Here is a 16,036-nt window from a genome sequence, read left to right as displayed (position 1 = left end):
AAGGGAGATTTTGAATTTCTGCAGACACTTGTGGACACTGGACACTTGGATTGTGTGAGGCCCACTGAATATCACAGTGCTATGTCACAGGCTCGATGGCACAGGTGTGAAAAAAGTGACTACAGGATAAGGGAGATTTTGAATTTCTGCAGACACTTGTGGACACTGGACACTTGGATTGTGTGAGGCCCACTGAATATCACAGTGCTATGTCACAGGCTCGATGGCACAGGTGTGAAAAAAGTGACTACAGGATAAGGGAGATTTTGAATTTCTGGGAGATTTTGAATTTCTGCAGACACTTGTGGACACTGGACACTTGGATTGTGTGAGGCCCACTGAATATCACAGTGCTATGTCACAGGCTCGATGGCACAGGTGTGAAAAAAGTGACTACAGGATAAGGGAGATTTTGAATTTCTGCAGACACTTGTGGACACTGGACACTTGGATTGTGTGAGGCCCACTGAATATCACAGTGCTATGTCACATGCTCGATGGCACAGGTGTGAAAAAAGTGACTACAGGATAAGGGAGATTTTGAATTTCTGGGAGATTTTGAATTTCTGCAGACACTTGTGGACACTGGACACTTGGATTGTGTGCGGCCCACTGAATATCACAGCGCTATGTCACAGGCTCGATGGCACAGGTGTGAAAAAAGTGACTACAGGATAAGGGAGATTTTAAATTTCTGCAGACACTTGTGGACACTGGACACTTGGATTGTGTGAGGCCCACTGAATATCACAGCGCTATGTCACAGGCTCGATGCAGCAGGTGTGAAAAAAGTGACTACAGGATAAGGGAGATATTAAATTTCTGCAGACACTGGACACTTTTGGATTGTGTGAGGCCCAATGAATATCAGAGCGCTATGTCACAGGCTCGATGCAGCAGGTGTGAAAAAAGTGACTACAGGATAAGGGAGATTTTGAATTTCTGCAGACACTTGTGGACACTGGACACTTTTGGATTGTGTGAGGCCCACTGAATATCAGAGCGCTATGTCACAGGCTCGATGGCACAGGTGTGAAAAAAGTGAATTGTAGAATTGGGCAGAATAGGAATCTCCCTAGAGTGTAGGTCTGTAAGAACGGAACAAGTCCTCCACTTATCCTTCCACAGTGACACACAGATAGCTTCACTGTGGCTGTGATAACAGCCGTTACACGGTACTGTGTGAGGAGCGTACACCGCTGTTTGGTGTGAATAAATGCACGCTCAGTACCTTAGCAGGACAAAAAAAAAATTGGGATTGCTTTTAAAAAAGCAGTTTGCAGAGCAGTGGGGAAACAGCAATGCAGCTGTCAGGAAGCCTTAGAAGGCAGCCTAACAACCATCACCGCTGATCCACCACAATATAGCCTCCCCTTGCACTGCACACACAGTGACTGGTGTGTTGCACAGGCAAAATCGCTAGCAGCAGAAGCAGTTTTTTTGTCTTCTTCCCTGCCTAACTGTCACGGCACCGCCAGACTCAGGGCCTGCTGTCCCGGCCTCGGCCAGTAGGAGGCGCCGGACTATCACATCACCGTCAGACTCAGGGCCTGCTGTCCCAGCCTCGGCCAGTAGGAGGCGCCGGACTATCACATCACCGTCAGACTCAGGGCCTGCTGTCCCAGCCTCGGCCAGTAGCAGGCGCCGGACTATCACATCACCGTCAGACTCAGGGCCTGCTGTCCCAGCCTCGACCACTAGGAGGCCCCGGACTGTCCTATCACCGTCTGACCCGTGGCCTGCATTCTCGGCCTTGGTCTCTGGGAGGCGTTGTGCTTCAACCCCGAGTGATGGCGGCGATAGCCATGAGGCTCCTGCGCAGGCGTCCGCTGGACGCAGGCTTCGCTCCTCGGTCAGTCATGAAGGGGCTGGTGCATTACCATCCAGCATGGTCCTGGGGCGGTCCGGATGACATCATCAGGCCACGGGCCTGTAAGGGATGACCTGATCCCTCAAATACCTTGGGACTGCTCTTGCAGGCCGCCGGATATATTCTTGGTTCCCCTGCGTGTTACTGTGTGAATTGCTGTTTGACCGACTCTGACTTTTGCCTGGACTTCTGACTCTGCTTCTGCCTAACGACTTTGTACCTCTGCTGCCCTCCTGGTTTATGACTCTTACTTTGGCCTGGATTCTGACTCTGCTTCTGCCTAACGACTTTGTACCTCTGCTGCCCTCCTGGTTTATGACTCTTACTTTGGCCTGGATTCTGACTCTGCTTCTGCCTAACGACTTTGTACCTCTGCTGCCCTCCTGGTTTATGACTCTTGGCCTGGATTCTGACTCTGCTTTTGCCTAACGATTCTGTACCTCTGCTTCCCTCCTGGTTTATGACCCTGGCTTCGGCCTGGAATCTGACTCTGCTACTGTTTACTGTTTTTATACCATTTCTGCCTGACTGGTTTAGTCTCGGATATCATTGCCTCTGTGTCCTGTATTGGAACACCTTTCTGGCGACCGTCCTGCTCTGGTCATTGCTCCTATTCAGACAGCGCCTCCTGGGCTCTGCTATAAATCCAGATCCCTGTATAGGGGTAAAGGGTATCAGTGTTTCTCGGGGTGCTGTCTGGCTGCAGTCCAGACCGCAGGCAGACGCCACATTATATCCGGCCACAAAAATAAAACGGCTTTTTGTGTCTATACTTAACACATATAAAAGCAGTTTTTCCTCACTTTTTTTTTCCTTCCTCCTGACTGAGCTGATTCCTGGCCCAAACACCTGTTACATTGCACAGCCTGGAAGGTCGCTCTCAGGCTCAAGCATGCTGCAGCCTGGAAGCTTCAAGGAAAATGCTGGCTGTTGGAAATCCACATTCCTGGATCATCACCCCCTGGACAGCTCTGGGGGCAGTGGCGGATTATAATGAGGTCAATTTGGGCAGTTGCCCCGGGCCCAGTGGGGTTAAGGGGCCCACAGCCCAGGCCAGTAAATTGCCCCATTATAATCCGCCACCGCGCAGGGCCGGATTATAGGCAGGGCAGGCGGGGCTTCAGCCCCGGGGCCCCCACCACATTCCTGCTGGCTGCTGCAATGGCACTCCATCTTCTCCCCACCTAAAAGTGAGTGACCGTGGGGGCGGCATTATGTGCTCTGCTACCAGCAGCATCTACAAGTAGCGTGAACGCTGATGCTGCTGGTAGCGTGCAAAGGCTTGTGATGAGATCACAGGAGGGAAGGCGTCAGGGCCCCCGATCATGTGACCCCTGTCTCCTCCCCTCCTGTGACCTCATCACAGGTCCTGTGCGTACAGCACTGAGAGCAGCCATGTATGTGGAGTGCGGCTCTGCGGGTGGAGGTCGGTGCTGGAGGCCCCATTATCCTCTATGTGGAGTGCGGCTCTGCGGGTGGATGTAGGTGCTGGAGGCTCCATTATTCTCTATGTGGAGTGCGGGTGGAGGTCGGTGCTGGAGGCTCCATTATTCTCTATGTGGAGTGCGGCTCTGCGGGTGGAGGTCGGTGCTGGAGGCCCCATTATCCTCTATGTGGAGTGCGGCTCTGCGGGTGGAGGTAGGTGCTGGAGGCTCCATTATTCTCTATGTGGAGTGCTGCTCTGCGGGTGGAGGCCGGTGCTGGAGGCTCCATTATTCTCTATGTGGAGTGCAGCTCTGCGGGTGGAGGTCGGTGCTGGAGGCCCCATTATTCTCTATGTGGAGTGCGGCTCTGCGGGTGGAGGTCGGTGCTGGAGGCTCCATTATTCTCTATGTGGAGTGCTGCTCTGCGGGTGGAGGCCGGTGCTGGAGGCTCCATTATTCTCTATGTGGAGTGCGGCTCTGCGGGTGGAGGTCGGTGCTGGAGGCTCCATTATTCTCTATGTGGAGTGTGGCTCTGCGGGTGGAGGTCGGTGCTGGAGGCCCCATTATTCTCTATGTGGAGTGTGGCTCTGCGGGTGGAGGTTGGTGCTGGAGGCTCCATTATTCTCTATGTGGAGTGCGGCTCTGCGGGTGGAGGTCGGTGCTGGAGGCTCCATTATTCTCTATGTGGAGTACGGCTCTGCGGGTGGAGGTAGGTGCTGGAGGCTCCATTATTCTCTATGTGGAGTGTGGCTCTGCGGGTGGAGGTCGGTGCTGGAGGCTCCATTATTCTCTATGTGGAGTGCGGGTGGAGGTCGGTGCTGGAGGCTCCATTATTCTCTATGTGGAGTGCGGGTGGAGGTCGGTGCTGGAGGCTCCATTATTCTCTATGTGTAGTGTGGCTCTGCGGGTGGAGGTCGGTGCTGGAGGCTCCATTATTCTCTATGTGGAGTGCGGCTCTGCGGGTGGAGGTCGGTGCTGGAGGCCCCATTATCCTCTATGTGGAGTGCGGCTCTGCGGGTGGAGGTAGGTGCTGGAGGCTCCATTATTCTCTATGTGGAGTGTGGCTCTGCGGGTGGAGGTCGGTGCTGGAGGCTCCATTATTCTCTATGTGGAGTGCGGCTCTGCGGGTGGAGGTCGGTGCTGGAGGCTCCATTATTCTCTATGTGGAGTGCGGCTCTGCGGGTGGAGGTCGGTGCTGGAGGCCCCATTATTCTCTATGTGGAGTGCGGCTCTGCGGGTGGAGGTCGGTGCTGGAGGCTCCATTATTCTCTATGTGGAGTGGGGCTCTGCAGGTGGAGGTCGGTGCTGGAGGCTCCATTATTCTCTATGTGGAGTGCGGCTCTGCGGGTGGAGGTCGGTGCTGGAGGCTCCATTATTCTCTATGTGGAGTGCGGCTCTGCGGGTGGAGGTCGGTGCTGGAGGCTCCATTATTCTCTATGTGGAGTGGGGCTCTGCGGGTGGAGGTCGGTGCTGGAGGCTCCATTATTCTCTATGTGGAGTGCGGCTCTGCGGGTGGAGGTCGGTGCTGGAGGCTCCATTATTCTCTATGTGGAGTGTGGCTCTGCGGGTGGAGGTCGGTGCTGGAGGCTCCATTATTCTCTATGTGGAGTGCGGCTCTGCGGGTGGAGGTCGGTGCTGGAGGCCCCATTATTCTCTAGGTGGAGTGCGGCTCTGCGGGTGGAGGTCGGTGCTGGAGGCTCCATTATTCTCTATGTGGAGTGCGGCTCTGCAGGTGGAGGTCGGTGCCGGAGGCTCCATTATTCTCTATGTGGAGTGCGGCTCTGCGGGTGGAGGTCGGTGCTGGAGGCTCCATTATTCTCTACGTAGAGTGTGGCTCTACGATTCGTGACCCCCGTCACGTGACGAGGGGGGCCCACAGAGTCTGAACTGCCCCGGGCCCTGGCTACCCTTAATCCACCCCTGTCTGGGGGTCAGGTATTGCCCGCAAATGCGGCCAAACTGTTGTTACCAGTTTCCCTTTCTTTTTCTAAGAAACGTCTGTGTGTGAAGGCTTATGTGGATTGTGGTGCTGCCGGCAACCTTATGGATTTTTTATTTGCTAAGCGCCTTGGTGTACCCCTGTCAAGGCTTAAAGCGCCTATTCAGACTACTGCGATTAATGGTACTTCTATATTCCAAGGAGGCGTGGAATTCGTTACTGCCGAAATTTCTATGTCAGTGGGGACATTACATAACGAGCAAATGTCCTTTTTTGTTATATACAATTTATCTGATCCAGTTGTGTTAGGCATGCCATGGTTGTACCAACATAATCCGGTTATTGACTGGCGCATAGGTGACGTTGTACGCTGGAGTCCACAGTGTCAGAGTAACTGTATGTCTTTTTCAGTAAACCAGATTAAAATTAAAACACCTTCTATTCCCTATGCGTTTAGGGATTATGAAGATGTTTTCTCTATAGTGGAGTCGGAGAAACTACCTCCTCACAGAGAATACGATTGTCCTATTGAATTGGTCCCTGGTGCCCGTCTCCCTAAGGGGAGAATATTCAACCTCTCTGGTCCTGAGCGTGTAGCCATGAAGGAATACATAGCAGATAGCCTTCGAAAAGGCTTCATTAGACCTTCCACCTCACCTGTAGGAGCTGGGTTTTTCTTTGTAGAGAAAAAAGATGGTGGACTTAGACCATGCATTGACTACCGTGAGCTGAACGCCATAACCGTAAAAAATCAATACCCGCTGCCACTCATTCCTGATCTGTTTAATCAGTTACTGGGAGCTCGCTGGTTTACTAAGCTCGACCTCCGGGGGGCATATAACCTGGTCCGCATAAGAGATGGGGACGAATGGAAAACGGCCTTTAATACACCCCTTGGCCATTTTGAGTACCTGGTAATGCCCTTCGGACTCAGTAACGCTCCTGCAGTATTTCAGCACTTCGTCAATGATATTTTCAGAGATATTTGTGGGGTGTATGTCGTCGTATATCTGGACGACATTTTGATTTATTCTGCTGACCCTGTGACACATGCTCAACACGTCCGTTCAGTACTGCAGCGACTGCGCGAAAACTCTTTGTTCGCGAAATTTGAGAAATGTGTTTTTTTTGCCGAAGAGGTGCAGTTCTTAGGATACATGGTCTCAGGCAAGGGGTTCCGTATGGATCCTGCCAAGATTCAACCCATTAAGGATTGGGTACAACCCAAATCGCTGAAAGAACTACAGCGATTTTTGGGATTTGCGAATTATTATCGCAAGTTCATCAGGGAATTCTCAGAGATTGCCAAGCCACTCACGGACCTTACCCGGAAAGGGGCGGACGTGACTAATTGGAATCCTGAGGCAACCAGGGCTTTTTCCACACTAAAAGAGTGCTTCGTGGCTAACCCGGTGTTGATTCAACCTAACTTGGACCACCCGTTTATTGTGGAAGTAGATGCCTCCGAAGTCGGAGTGGGAGCAGTGCTCTCACAAGGCACTGCAGCCCTCACTCAGCTTCGCCCATGTGCCTTTTTCTCCCGCAAATTCTCTGCCACAGAGAGAAACTATGACATTGGAAACCGAGAATTATTGGCCATCAAGTGGGCCTTCGAGGAATGGCGCCACTTCCTCGAAGGCGCCAAACACAAAGTTACTGTTATTACCGATCACAAAAACCTAACCTACCTAGAGTCGGCTAAAAGACTAAACCCTAGGCAGGCCAGGTGGGCCTTGTTTTTCTCCAGGTTCGATTTTTTAATCACCTTTCGCCCCGGAACCAAAAATGTGAGGGCAGATGCCCTCTCCCGCAGCTTTTGTCACACACACACCGAGGACTATGAACCAGCCCCCATATTGGCTAATGGCATTGTCGTGTCGGCAGTATCTCTGGACCTTCTGGAGGAGATCCGTAGGTCATCAGAACAAGCTCCTGACACTACGCCCCCCAAAAAATTATTCGTTCCAGCTACCTTTCGCTTACGAGTGTTAAAAGAATCTCACGACTCCTTCCTGGCAGGCCACCCTGGTCTCAATAATACCACTAGGCTGGTAACCAGGAACTTTTGGTGGCCAACGGTGGCCAAGGACTGTAAGGAGTACGTCTCAGCGTGTGAAGTCTGTGCCCGCGCCAAGTCCCCCCATATCCGTCCTGCCGGCTGGCTTCAGCCCTTGCCCACCCCTGAAAGTCCATGGACCCACATCTCCATGGACTTCATTACAGACCTGCCACCCTCTGAGGGGAAAACTTGTATTTGGGTGGTGGTGGACAGGTTCAGTAAACAGTCTCACTTTGTTCCCCTGTCCGGCTTACCCAACTCTGAAACCTTAAGTAAGTTGTTTGTTCTTCACGTTGTACGTTTGCACGGTGTTCCGGCAAATATCGTATCCGACAGGGGTACCCAGTTCGTCTCGAAGTTCTGGAGGGCGTTCTGTAGACGTATTGGTGTTGAGTTGTCCTTTTCCTCGGCATACCATCCCGAGACGAATGGTCAAACTGAGCGTGCCAATCAAACGCTGGAGCAATACCTCCGCTGCTATGTCTCAGCACATCAGTCAGATTGGGTGGAACATTTGCCATTGGCAGAGTTCGCTCTCAATAATAGATACCAAGACTCCATCAAGACCACCCCCTTCTTCTGTAACCTTGGACTACATCCGCGCTTTGGATCATTTTCGGCCAAGATGTCGGAAATCCCAGGGGTTGAGCAAAATATACATCGTCTAAAGACTATTTGGTCCGAAGTAAACTCTAATTTAAAAGGGGCTCAGATTAGACAGACTTCGGCAGCTAATAGACGATGATCCCAGGGGCCGCACCTGGGAGATGGTGACAAGGTTTGGCTCTCTACAAGAAACATCAAACTTAAGGTACCGTCGGCCAAACTGGGTCCCAGGTTCATCGGCCCATATGAAATATTAGAGGTAATTAACCCGGTAGCGTTTCGGTTAAAGCTCCCGCAGTCTTTTAAAATTCCTAACGTTTTTCATAAGTCCCTCCTCAAGGTATACCGCTCCCCAAATCGTCCCGTCCGGTCCCCTCCTCCTCCAGTTTTGGTCAAGGGCGCCTTGGAGTACGAGGTCCAGGGCATATTTGATTCCTGTCTAGTGAGAAACTCGGTACAATATTTGGTGCATTGGAAGGGCTACGGCCCAGAGGAGAGGTCCTGGGTCCCCGCTAGTGACATTCGTGCAAAGCGGTTGATTAGGAAGTTTCACCTCCTCCACCCTGACAAACCGGGTTTTGAGGGTCCGGAGGCCCCTCTTGGAGGGGGGGGTACTGTCACGGCACCGCCAGACTCAGGGCCTGCTGTCCCGGCCTCGGCCAGTAGGAGGCGCCGGACTATCACATCACCGTCAGACTCAGGGCCTGCTGTCCCAGCCTCGGCCAGTAGCAGGTGCCGGACTATCACATTACCGTCAGACTCAGGGCCTGCTGTCCCAGCCTCGACCACTAGGAGGCCCCGGACTGTCCTATCACCGTCTGACCCATGGCCTGCAGTCTCGGCCTTGGTCTCTGGGAGGCGTTGTGCTTCAACCCCGAGTGATGGCGGCGATAGCCATGAGGCTCCTGCGCAGGCGTCCGCTGGACGCAGGCTTCGCTCCTCGGTCAGTCATGAAGGGGCTGGTGCATTACCATCCAGAATGGTCCTGGGGCGGTCCGGATGACATCATCAGGCCACGGGCCTGTAAGGGATGACCTGATCCCTCAAATACCTTGGGACTGCTCTTGCAGGCCGCCGGATATATTCTTGGTTCCCCTGCATGTTACTGTGTGAATTGCTGTTTGACTGACTCTGACTTTTGCCTGGACTTCTGACTCTGCTTCTGCCTAACGACTTTGTACCTCTGCTGCCCTCCTGGTTTATGACTCTTACTTTGGCCTGGATTCTGACTCTGCTTCTGCCTAACGACTTTGTACCTCTGCTGCCCTCCTGGTTTATGACTCTTACTTTGGCCTGGATTCTGACTCTGCTTCTGCCTAACGACTTTGTACCTCTGCTGCCCTCCTGGTTTATGACTCTTACTTTGGCCTGGATTCTGACTCTGCTTCTGCCTAACGACTTTGTACCTCTGCTGCCCTCCTGGTTTATGACCCTGGCTTCGGCCTGGAATCTGACTCTGCTACTGTCTACTGTTTTTATACCATTTCTGCCTGACTGGTTTAGTCTCGGATATCATTGCCTCTGTGTCCTGTATTGGAACACCTTTCTGGCGACCGTCCTGCTCTGGTCATTGCTCCTATTCAGACAGCGCCTCCTGGGCTCTGCTATAAATCCAGATCCCTGTATAGGGGTAAAGGGTATCAGTGTTTCTCGGGGTGCTGTCTGGCTGCAGTCCATACCGCAGGCAGACGCCACACTAACGCTCTCCCTACAGAATTAGCAACCTCTCCCTATGCTAAGATCGGCAGAAGTAAGATGGCGGTCGGCGTGCACGCCCTTTTATAACCCCTGTGACACCCACCAAAGCAAGCCAATCACTTGCATGCCCTTCTGAAAGATGGTGGTGGCCCCTGCCTATGTCATCACGTTGCCCACAGTGTCCGTGGATCCTGATTGGCTGAAAAAGAGCGCTAAACAAACTTTTGAAACGCGACTTTGGCGCGTAAGTCGCCGACCTCGTGGCCGACCTCATCCTAGGGTCGGGTTTCGTTTCATGAAACCCGACTTTGCCAAAAGTCGGCGACTTTTGAAATTGTTCGACCCGTTTCGCTCAACTCTAAACCCTACCCATGTTTAAGAAAGAAGGCCGATGTAAAAAAACTAATTGCTGTGACAAAACTTTGGGACGTTTTCATGCCAAAGAGGCTGACGTAGAGGGAGCGATAAATTTCTAAATGTAGTGCTCATGGGGGAGAATAAGTTTATTATAGTTGAACACACTAAACATGATACAATTTATTTTATACGAATTTTCTTATATTTTAAATCTTGCCCGATATTTGATTAAAAGGAATTGATCAGCAGACTTAATGTGAAGGAAAAATATAATTGTAGGGAAATAAATAACAGCAGTAGACTTATATTTAGTTGACAAAAGAACAAACTGAAATTACCAGTATTGCATAATCTCAGAACCATAGGGGGTCCCCTACAAGAATACTGAGAGGTGTGAATCGTGACATATCGGTCTATTGAATCAAGCTTCAAAGTGTGGGAAGATGGTGATTACAACCAACCTGAATATTTCCTATGTACTGTAGCTAGAGACACAGGATATCACTAAATGCAATGTCCTGGGCTCCTAAATTAGCCTAACCATCCATTCACAAACAGCAATTTTTAAATAGTCCAATCGAGGCCGTCCTGGAAATAGGAGCCCAGGACCAGGCATATAAAGACGGGTGACACAATAGGAAAGTTGTTCCCATGTGGGGATCAGTGTCTGCTCTTCGTGATCCATAATTCAGTTCTCCTTCCCTCAAGGAAACAGGAGTTAACTGTAGACGGAAACGTTTAGGTATTTCTGTTATTTCTCTCTTTTTAATTTATAACTGTTTTTTGCACATTTGTGTGTCATAATATTTTTAACAGTTTTATATTTTTTATTGTAAGTGTAACGGGGGCCAGGGTATCAGTCATGGAGAGGGGCTTTAACTCTTCCACATCCTGACGCTCTGCTACTGTAAAATCAGAATGTCCATTTTGTAATGTACTTTGTGTGTTAGTGGTTTCACCCACCTGAGGGCCAGCATTCTCCTCAGAAGACAGGGTTCCTTTTCTTCTCACACACACACAATTATTGTCAGAGTCTCTGTTCATTTTTTGCAACACTTTACTTAATTCGTTCAAACTTGCAGCAGCTACAGTCCAGTATTTTCCACATGACACAGAAATTTCCTTCTCTAGACTCTCCCTAATACTGTCTTCTGGCACAAGATCTTGTTTCCAGCTAACTGAGATGATGGTCCCGCTTCTTCCAGGGGTTCACCGTTCCTCTTCCATTCAGAAACATCTCGGGAGTTGCCCAAAAGCCTCGCCATTTGTTCCCTCAGGCTGCCCAGTCCCACTTGTTTCCTGTCGACAGTTTCCACCTTTTCTGTAACCCGAGCCTACACTTCCTTGTGTCTCCCCCTCTGGCACTGCTTCTGTTCACTCTTTACATCACAACTCTTTCTAGAACAATCCTGTTTCCTCAGAACTAACTCCTCCCACTAGCTAGCTTCCTATTGGGTTAAACATTTAACTATTACTACTCTGGCTAAAACCAGTTAACTATCTTATCTTACATCTAAATCTACATCTCTGCCCCTGTAGTGCCCCCACTGCACTATACTTGTTATGGGCTGGTGGAACACACCAAATAATAAAGATGAAATAATATATAAGGTGCGTTCGCAGCCCAGAGCCCACCGTGCAGAGGTGACCAACTGCAGCTAAAACAATAGGGAGAAGGCGTGTAGGAGAGAGCCAGACACCGGTGGGAAAACACCCACCCGGTGCGAACAGGCACGAACCCCGTTACTTCACGAGGTACGTGCCAGCCGGTGAACAACCGCAACCTGTTAGCGTCACAGGTCACGGTAGTGTGAACCACTGCGTAGTGCGGGTGCACTGTCCGCCCTGACGGATGCCACTAACCAGCCTAACAACTGAGCTGGAAAGCGCTCCTAAGGTGCACGGCATTACTTTGGCGGATGCTGCGGTAGCAGTGGTCCAGAAGGCCGGTACTGGCTGACGCCCAAGGCGCAAGAGGAAGACGATGAGGAACACTGCGGAGCTATGCAGTGTCAGAGCTGCTATGCTGACTCCAATTCCTAACCCTAACACATGCGTAATATCCAAGGAAGGGGAATTATAATGTGTCAGTCACCAGGCTCATTCATCCATCATCACACATACACTAAGTACTATAGCCTCAGAGTCTATCATAGCGCATAGCGGGGCGGACATACGAACCTTTTATAGCCGTGCCCTTCCGGGACCTTCCTGATCCTCCTGATGGACCAATCAGAACTGGAGAAGGACCTGAGCATATGACTCCTGATACCCAATGGGAGATCATCTCATGAGCATGCCCAGTGGACCGAAGGAAGGACTTAGACTCTGGAGTCTTTTGCTGCTGGCCAGGCTTCATTGCCATAACTGGACCAGAGGTGGCAGCAGCAACTGAACCCACAATGCTGGTGTGGGCTGAACACCGGGATCGTGGAGTCTGCTGAGCAGGCTCCACTGCGGCCGGAGAGGAATGGGAGACAGAGGATGGCAAGGCTCGGGATTCCCGCTGTGCAGTGCCCGGAACCTGACGCCTAACAATACTTCATATAACCTCAGACTATGCTAAACATTAGGCCTAACTATGTTGTTAACTGTCCCTACCTTAGTCCCTAACACAATACAGGTATATAAACATTACATCACATGTAAACGTATACTATAAATGACATATACACATAAGCACATTAGTAAACATCCACAGCGCACCTGGTTTGATCCAGCAGATATGCATCGAGGTGCAGGGCCGAAACCAGCCACCTGCACACCCTTACAGAAGCACTATAAATGTTTACATTAAAGGTTAAAATCTTTAATTAGTCTGATGCTTGTATGCTCTAAATTAGAGGTCTCAAACATGCGGACCGCATGTTGTCCCTGAGGCAGTCATCTGCGGCCCGCGGTGCACCACATGTCTCACCCCCTGAGGCAAGTAGAAGGGGGAAGGCACGCAGCCATCCAGGAGCGCGCGATGGCTGTGTGTTCTGTGTGCACAGGACCTGTGCTGAGGTCACAGGAGGGGGAGGAGTCAGGGGGGTCACATGATCAGGGGCCTCAGTGTATGCTGAACTCTGCTGTGGTTGTCATGGTGCTGGCTGGGTAAGTTTCTGTGTGGGGTCAGGAGGGGTTTACAGGGTGGATGTAGCAGAGATGTGTGTATGAGGTGTACGGAGAGGAGCCGTGTTTGTACAAGGTGTACGGAGCGGAGCCGTGTGTGTACGAAGACCGAGGTGTATGGAGCAGAGCCGCATGTGTACGAGGTGTACAGAGTGGAGCCGTGTGTGTACGAGGTGTACGGAGCGGAGCCGCGTGTGTACGAGGTGTACGGAGTGAAGCCGCGTGTGTACGAGGTGTACAGAGCGGAGCCGCATGTGTACAAGGACCGAGGTGTAGGGAGCGGAGCCCTGTGTGTACGGAGCTGAGCGGAGATGTGTGTGTATTTTGGCATGGGGTGGGCCCCATTTGAAAGTTTGCACCAGGGCCCATAACTTTGTAGTTACACCACTGCTCACGCTAGAAGAGAGGAGGAGTGCGCCGCTCTGTAGTGGCTGTGGCCCTGCATGATGACATCCATCTGGCGCTGTGTAATGACATCACGCCAGCGCGCAGAGAGCAGAGGCGTGACTTTCCCCCCATTGCTGGATTTTGCAGGTGACTGTGGCTGTGCGTGTACAGTGAGATGATAGAGCCGGCTCACATGCATAGCCGACACTATCATCCGCTGAGGTAAGCTGTACATCGCAGCTGATAACCTATTTGAACGGCCACGATCTGTATTAGCACCGATCGCGGTCATTTAACCCCTTTGATACCGCTATCAATTGCGACTGTATTAAGTTTCAAAGGAATGTGCCCCGCCAGCTTAAATTTTTTTTTGTGTGCGGCCCATTTACTCTGCCGAGTTTGAGACCCCGGCTCTAAATAATCCATAGCCTTAAAGAGAGCGGGTGTGGCTTTCTTTTAATTGTCTGACAGTAACATATTTCGGGGGGGGATTCATCACACTGTGTGTTGAAGGAATGGTGGCAGCATGTTACATATCCAGGATGTGTAATCTGTATTGGTGGTGTGATTTATGCTCACTTAATAGCCTGTAACAGAGCCTGAGTGCTGGATTGAGTGAGACGAGATAAATTAACCCTTGCAGTCACACCCACATCACGTGCTGGGTAGTGTGTACATGTCATTAGTTTACTATGTGCAGCAGTTATGATATTCACAGTTTTCTCTATTGGAGTTCTAGCACACAGACCACAGCTCTCTATGTAAATAGCAGAGTGACAGAGACCTGCAAATCACTGCTGAAGGCATAGTTGGACTAGCAGTCACAAGACAGTTTTCCTCTAATGATAATTTCTTGCTGATAAAACACTGATTGTACTGAAACAGCAAAATACCACCTAGTATGTGACATATCACTGGACTAAGACTCTCTTCCTCTACATCGTGGTGTTCTCACATTATATAGTATAAAACCTGCTGAAAAAATTCCCGTTAAAAGAAAATCACAAAAACTGGACTGGGTGAACAAAGCTTAATAACCATATTTGTTATTCCAGATTTTAATATATCTGAGTTACCTGTACTTCTCCAGTTGTCAATAGAGTTTGCATCTGGCAATTCTCTCCTATCAGCGCTATCTCTTGTTGGTCGATACCCACATTTTTCATTTCGTTTGGTATTATCAGTTTCAAAATTGTCTACAAATAAGTTGAATATACTCAAGTTTAGAACATTGTAAGATTATCATTAACAACACTATTATTAGCAAATAAAAGGGTATTTTCCAGGCTCCAGCTAAATTTCTGTAATCACTTTTGGTGGCTACAGATTGTGCATGATGCACAAAGTCAGGATTCTGCTCTGTTGTCTGCTCAAGTGGTTGCCATTTGTGTATATGACTTTCATAGTTGCAGTTGCGTTCTAACGGCCTTCTTTTCTCTTTCACGATGGAACCATTCACTCTAATGAAACAAATTAAGTCATTTGGGTACCATTTAGCTTTTGTTCTAGCAGTGTCCCTTTTGTGTGTGTGGATGGGGGGCATGCACAAAACCATGATTGACCTTGTTTTTGTCAACCCCTAAAAAGACACACATCACCAGAAAAATGGCCAAATAGAATCCAAAGTGACTCCGTCTGCCTCATTCTGATTTTTCCATCAAGGGCTTCACCTGAATCACTTTTTATTGGAGAGTTAGCTGCAAACCCTGAAACAGCTTGAAAAAGACCACAAAGGTCGAAAAGATGTTGATGTTATATGAAGGACTAAAGAACATATATATGAAACTTCCTAAGGAGCGCTGCCTTCAATTGGTTTTGCAGCTTGTACATGACTTGTCATGAAGTGAGGAGTGAGAGTTGGAGAAGCAAAATATTCAGAATTGAGTTCTCAGTGGCTGATACCTTTTAAAAGCTAAATGAAAAGATGGTAACAAATTGCAAGCTTTCGAGACTACTCAGGTCTCTTCAACAATGCATTGACTAATAAAAAATCTGAAGGATCAAATATTTATGCACAACACAAGTCCCGCAAGGCTTATCACAGTCTGTGTGGGGGTTTGATGTGTTCTCCCTCACTCTTGTTCTCCACTTTCTGACAGCACGTTCATAGCTAGTATGTGATATGTCATTTCCTTCTTCCTGCTTCTCCAGCTGAGTTTTCGAGACTACTCAGGTCTCTTCATCAGGCATTGACTAATACAAAATCTGAAGATTCACATATTTATGCACAGCACAGCACAGAAACAATGCAATAGATAAGACAAGTGATGTGAAGCAGAACTATCATATATGGGAGAGTGATGGACAGTTATGGCCATAAATATTGGAACAGTTCATAGATAAGGAGTATGAAAGTTTTATAGTCCTCTGATTGGGGTCTGGTTCTGTGTTATGATGCCTCCACAAGGTCTTAGGCGCAAATTCCTTAATCAATGTAAAAATACATAAATCCATGCGACATATTCATTCCTGCTCTGAGTGTGTCAAATGTCATCATGAGTTTATATTCCCAGACCCTTCTGTCTCTCTGAGAGTTGAAATTACATTTCAATACAAGTAACCTCATGTCCATGGTGCTATGA

The 16,036-nt window shown here is 49.6% G+C and overlaps 1 protein-coding gene across 2 annotated transcripts in view; it reads right to left on the bottom strand.

Annotated features, from left to right (window-relative positions):
- LOC141099764 (NFX1-type zinc finger-containing protein 1-like) overlaps nucleotides 1-16,036 on the bottom strand; it is a 229,075-nt gene that overhangs the window by 171,453 nt on the left and 41,586 nt on the right. The window contains exon 4 of one of the 2 annotated variants that reach the window (XM_073587800.1): nucleotides 14,531-14,650. The exons of the other annotated variant lie outside the window; for it this stretch is intronic. Coding sequence (XP_073443901.1) covers nucleotides 14,531-14,650 — 120 coding nt within the window. The remainder of the gene's footprint in view (nucleotides 1-14,530; nucleotides 14,651-16,036) is intronic. 2 annotated transcript variants of the gene reach the window in all.

The sequence above is a fragment of the Dendrobates tinctorius genome, unplaced genomic scaffold (assembly GCF_039654945.1).
Source record: "Dendrobates tinctorius isolate UK_male_01 unplaced genomic scaffold, ASM3965494v1 ptg000102l, whole genome shotgun sequence".
NCBI classification, from domain to species: domain Eukaryota; kingdom Metazoa; phylum Chordata; class Amphibia; order Anura; family Dendrobatidae; genus Dendrobates; species Dendrobates tinctorius.
The sequence above is the reverse complement of the archived record's forward strand: the minus strand, read 5'-3'. Positions and strand labels throughout refer to the sequence as shown.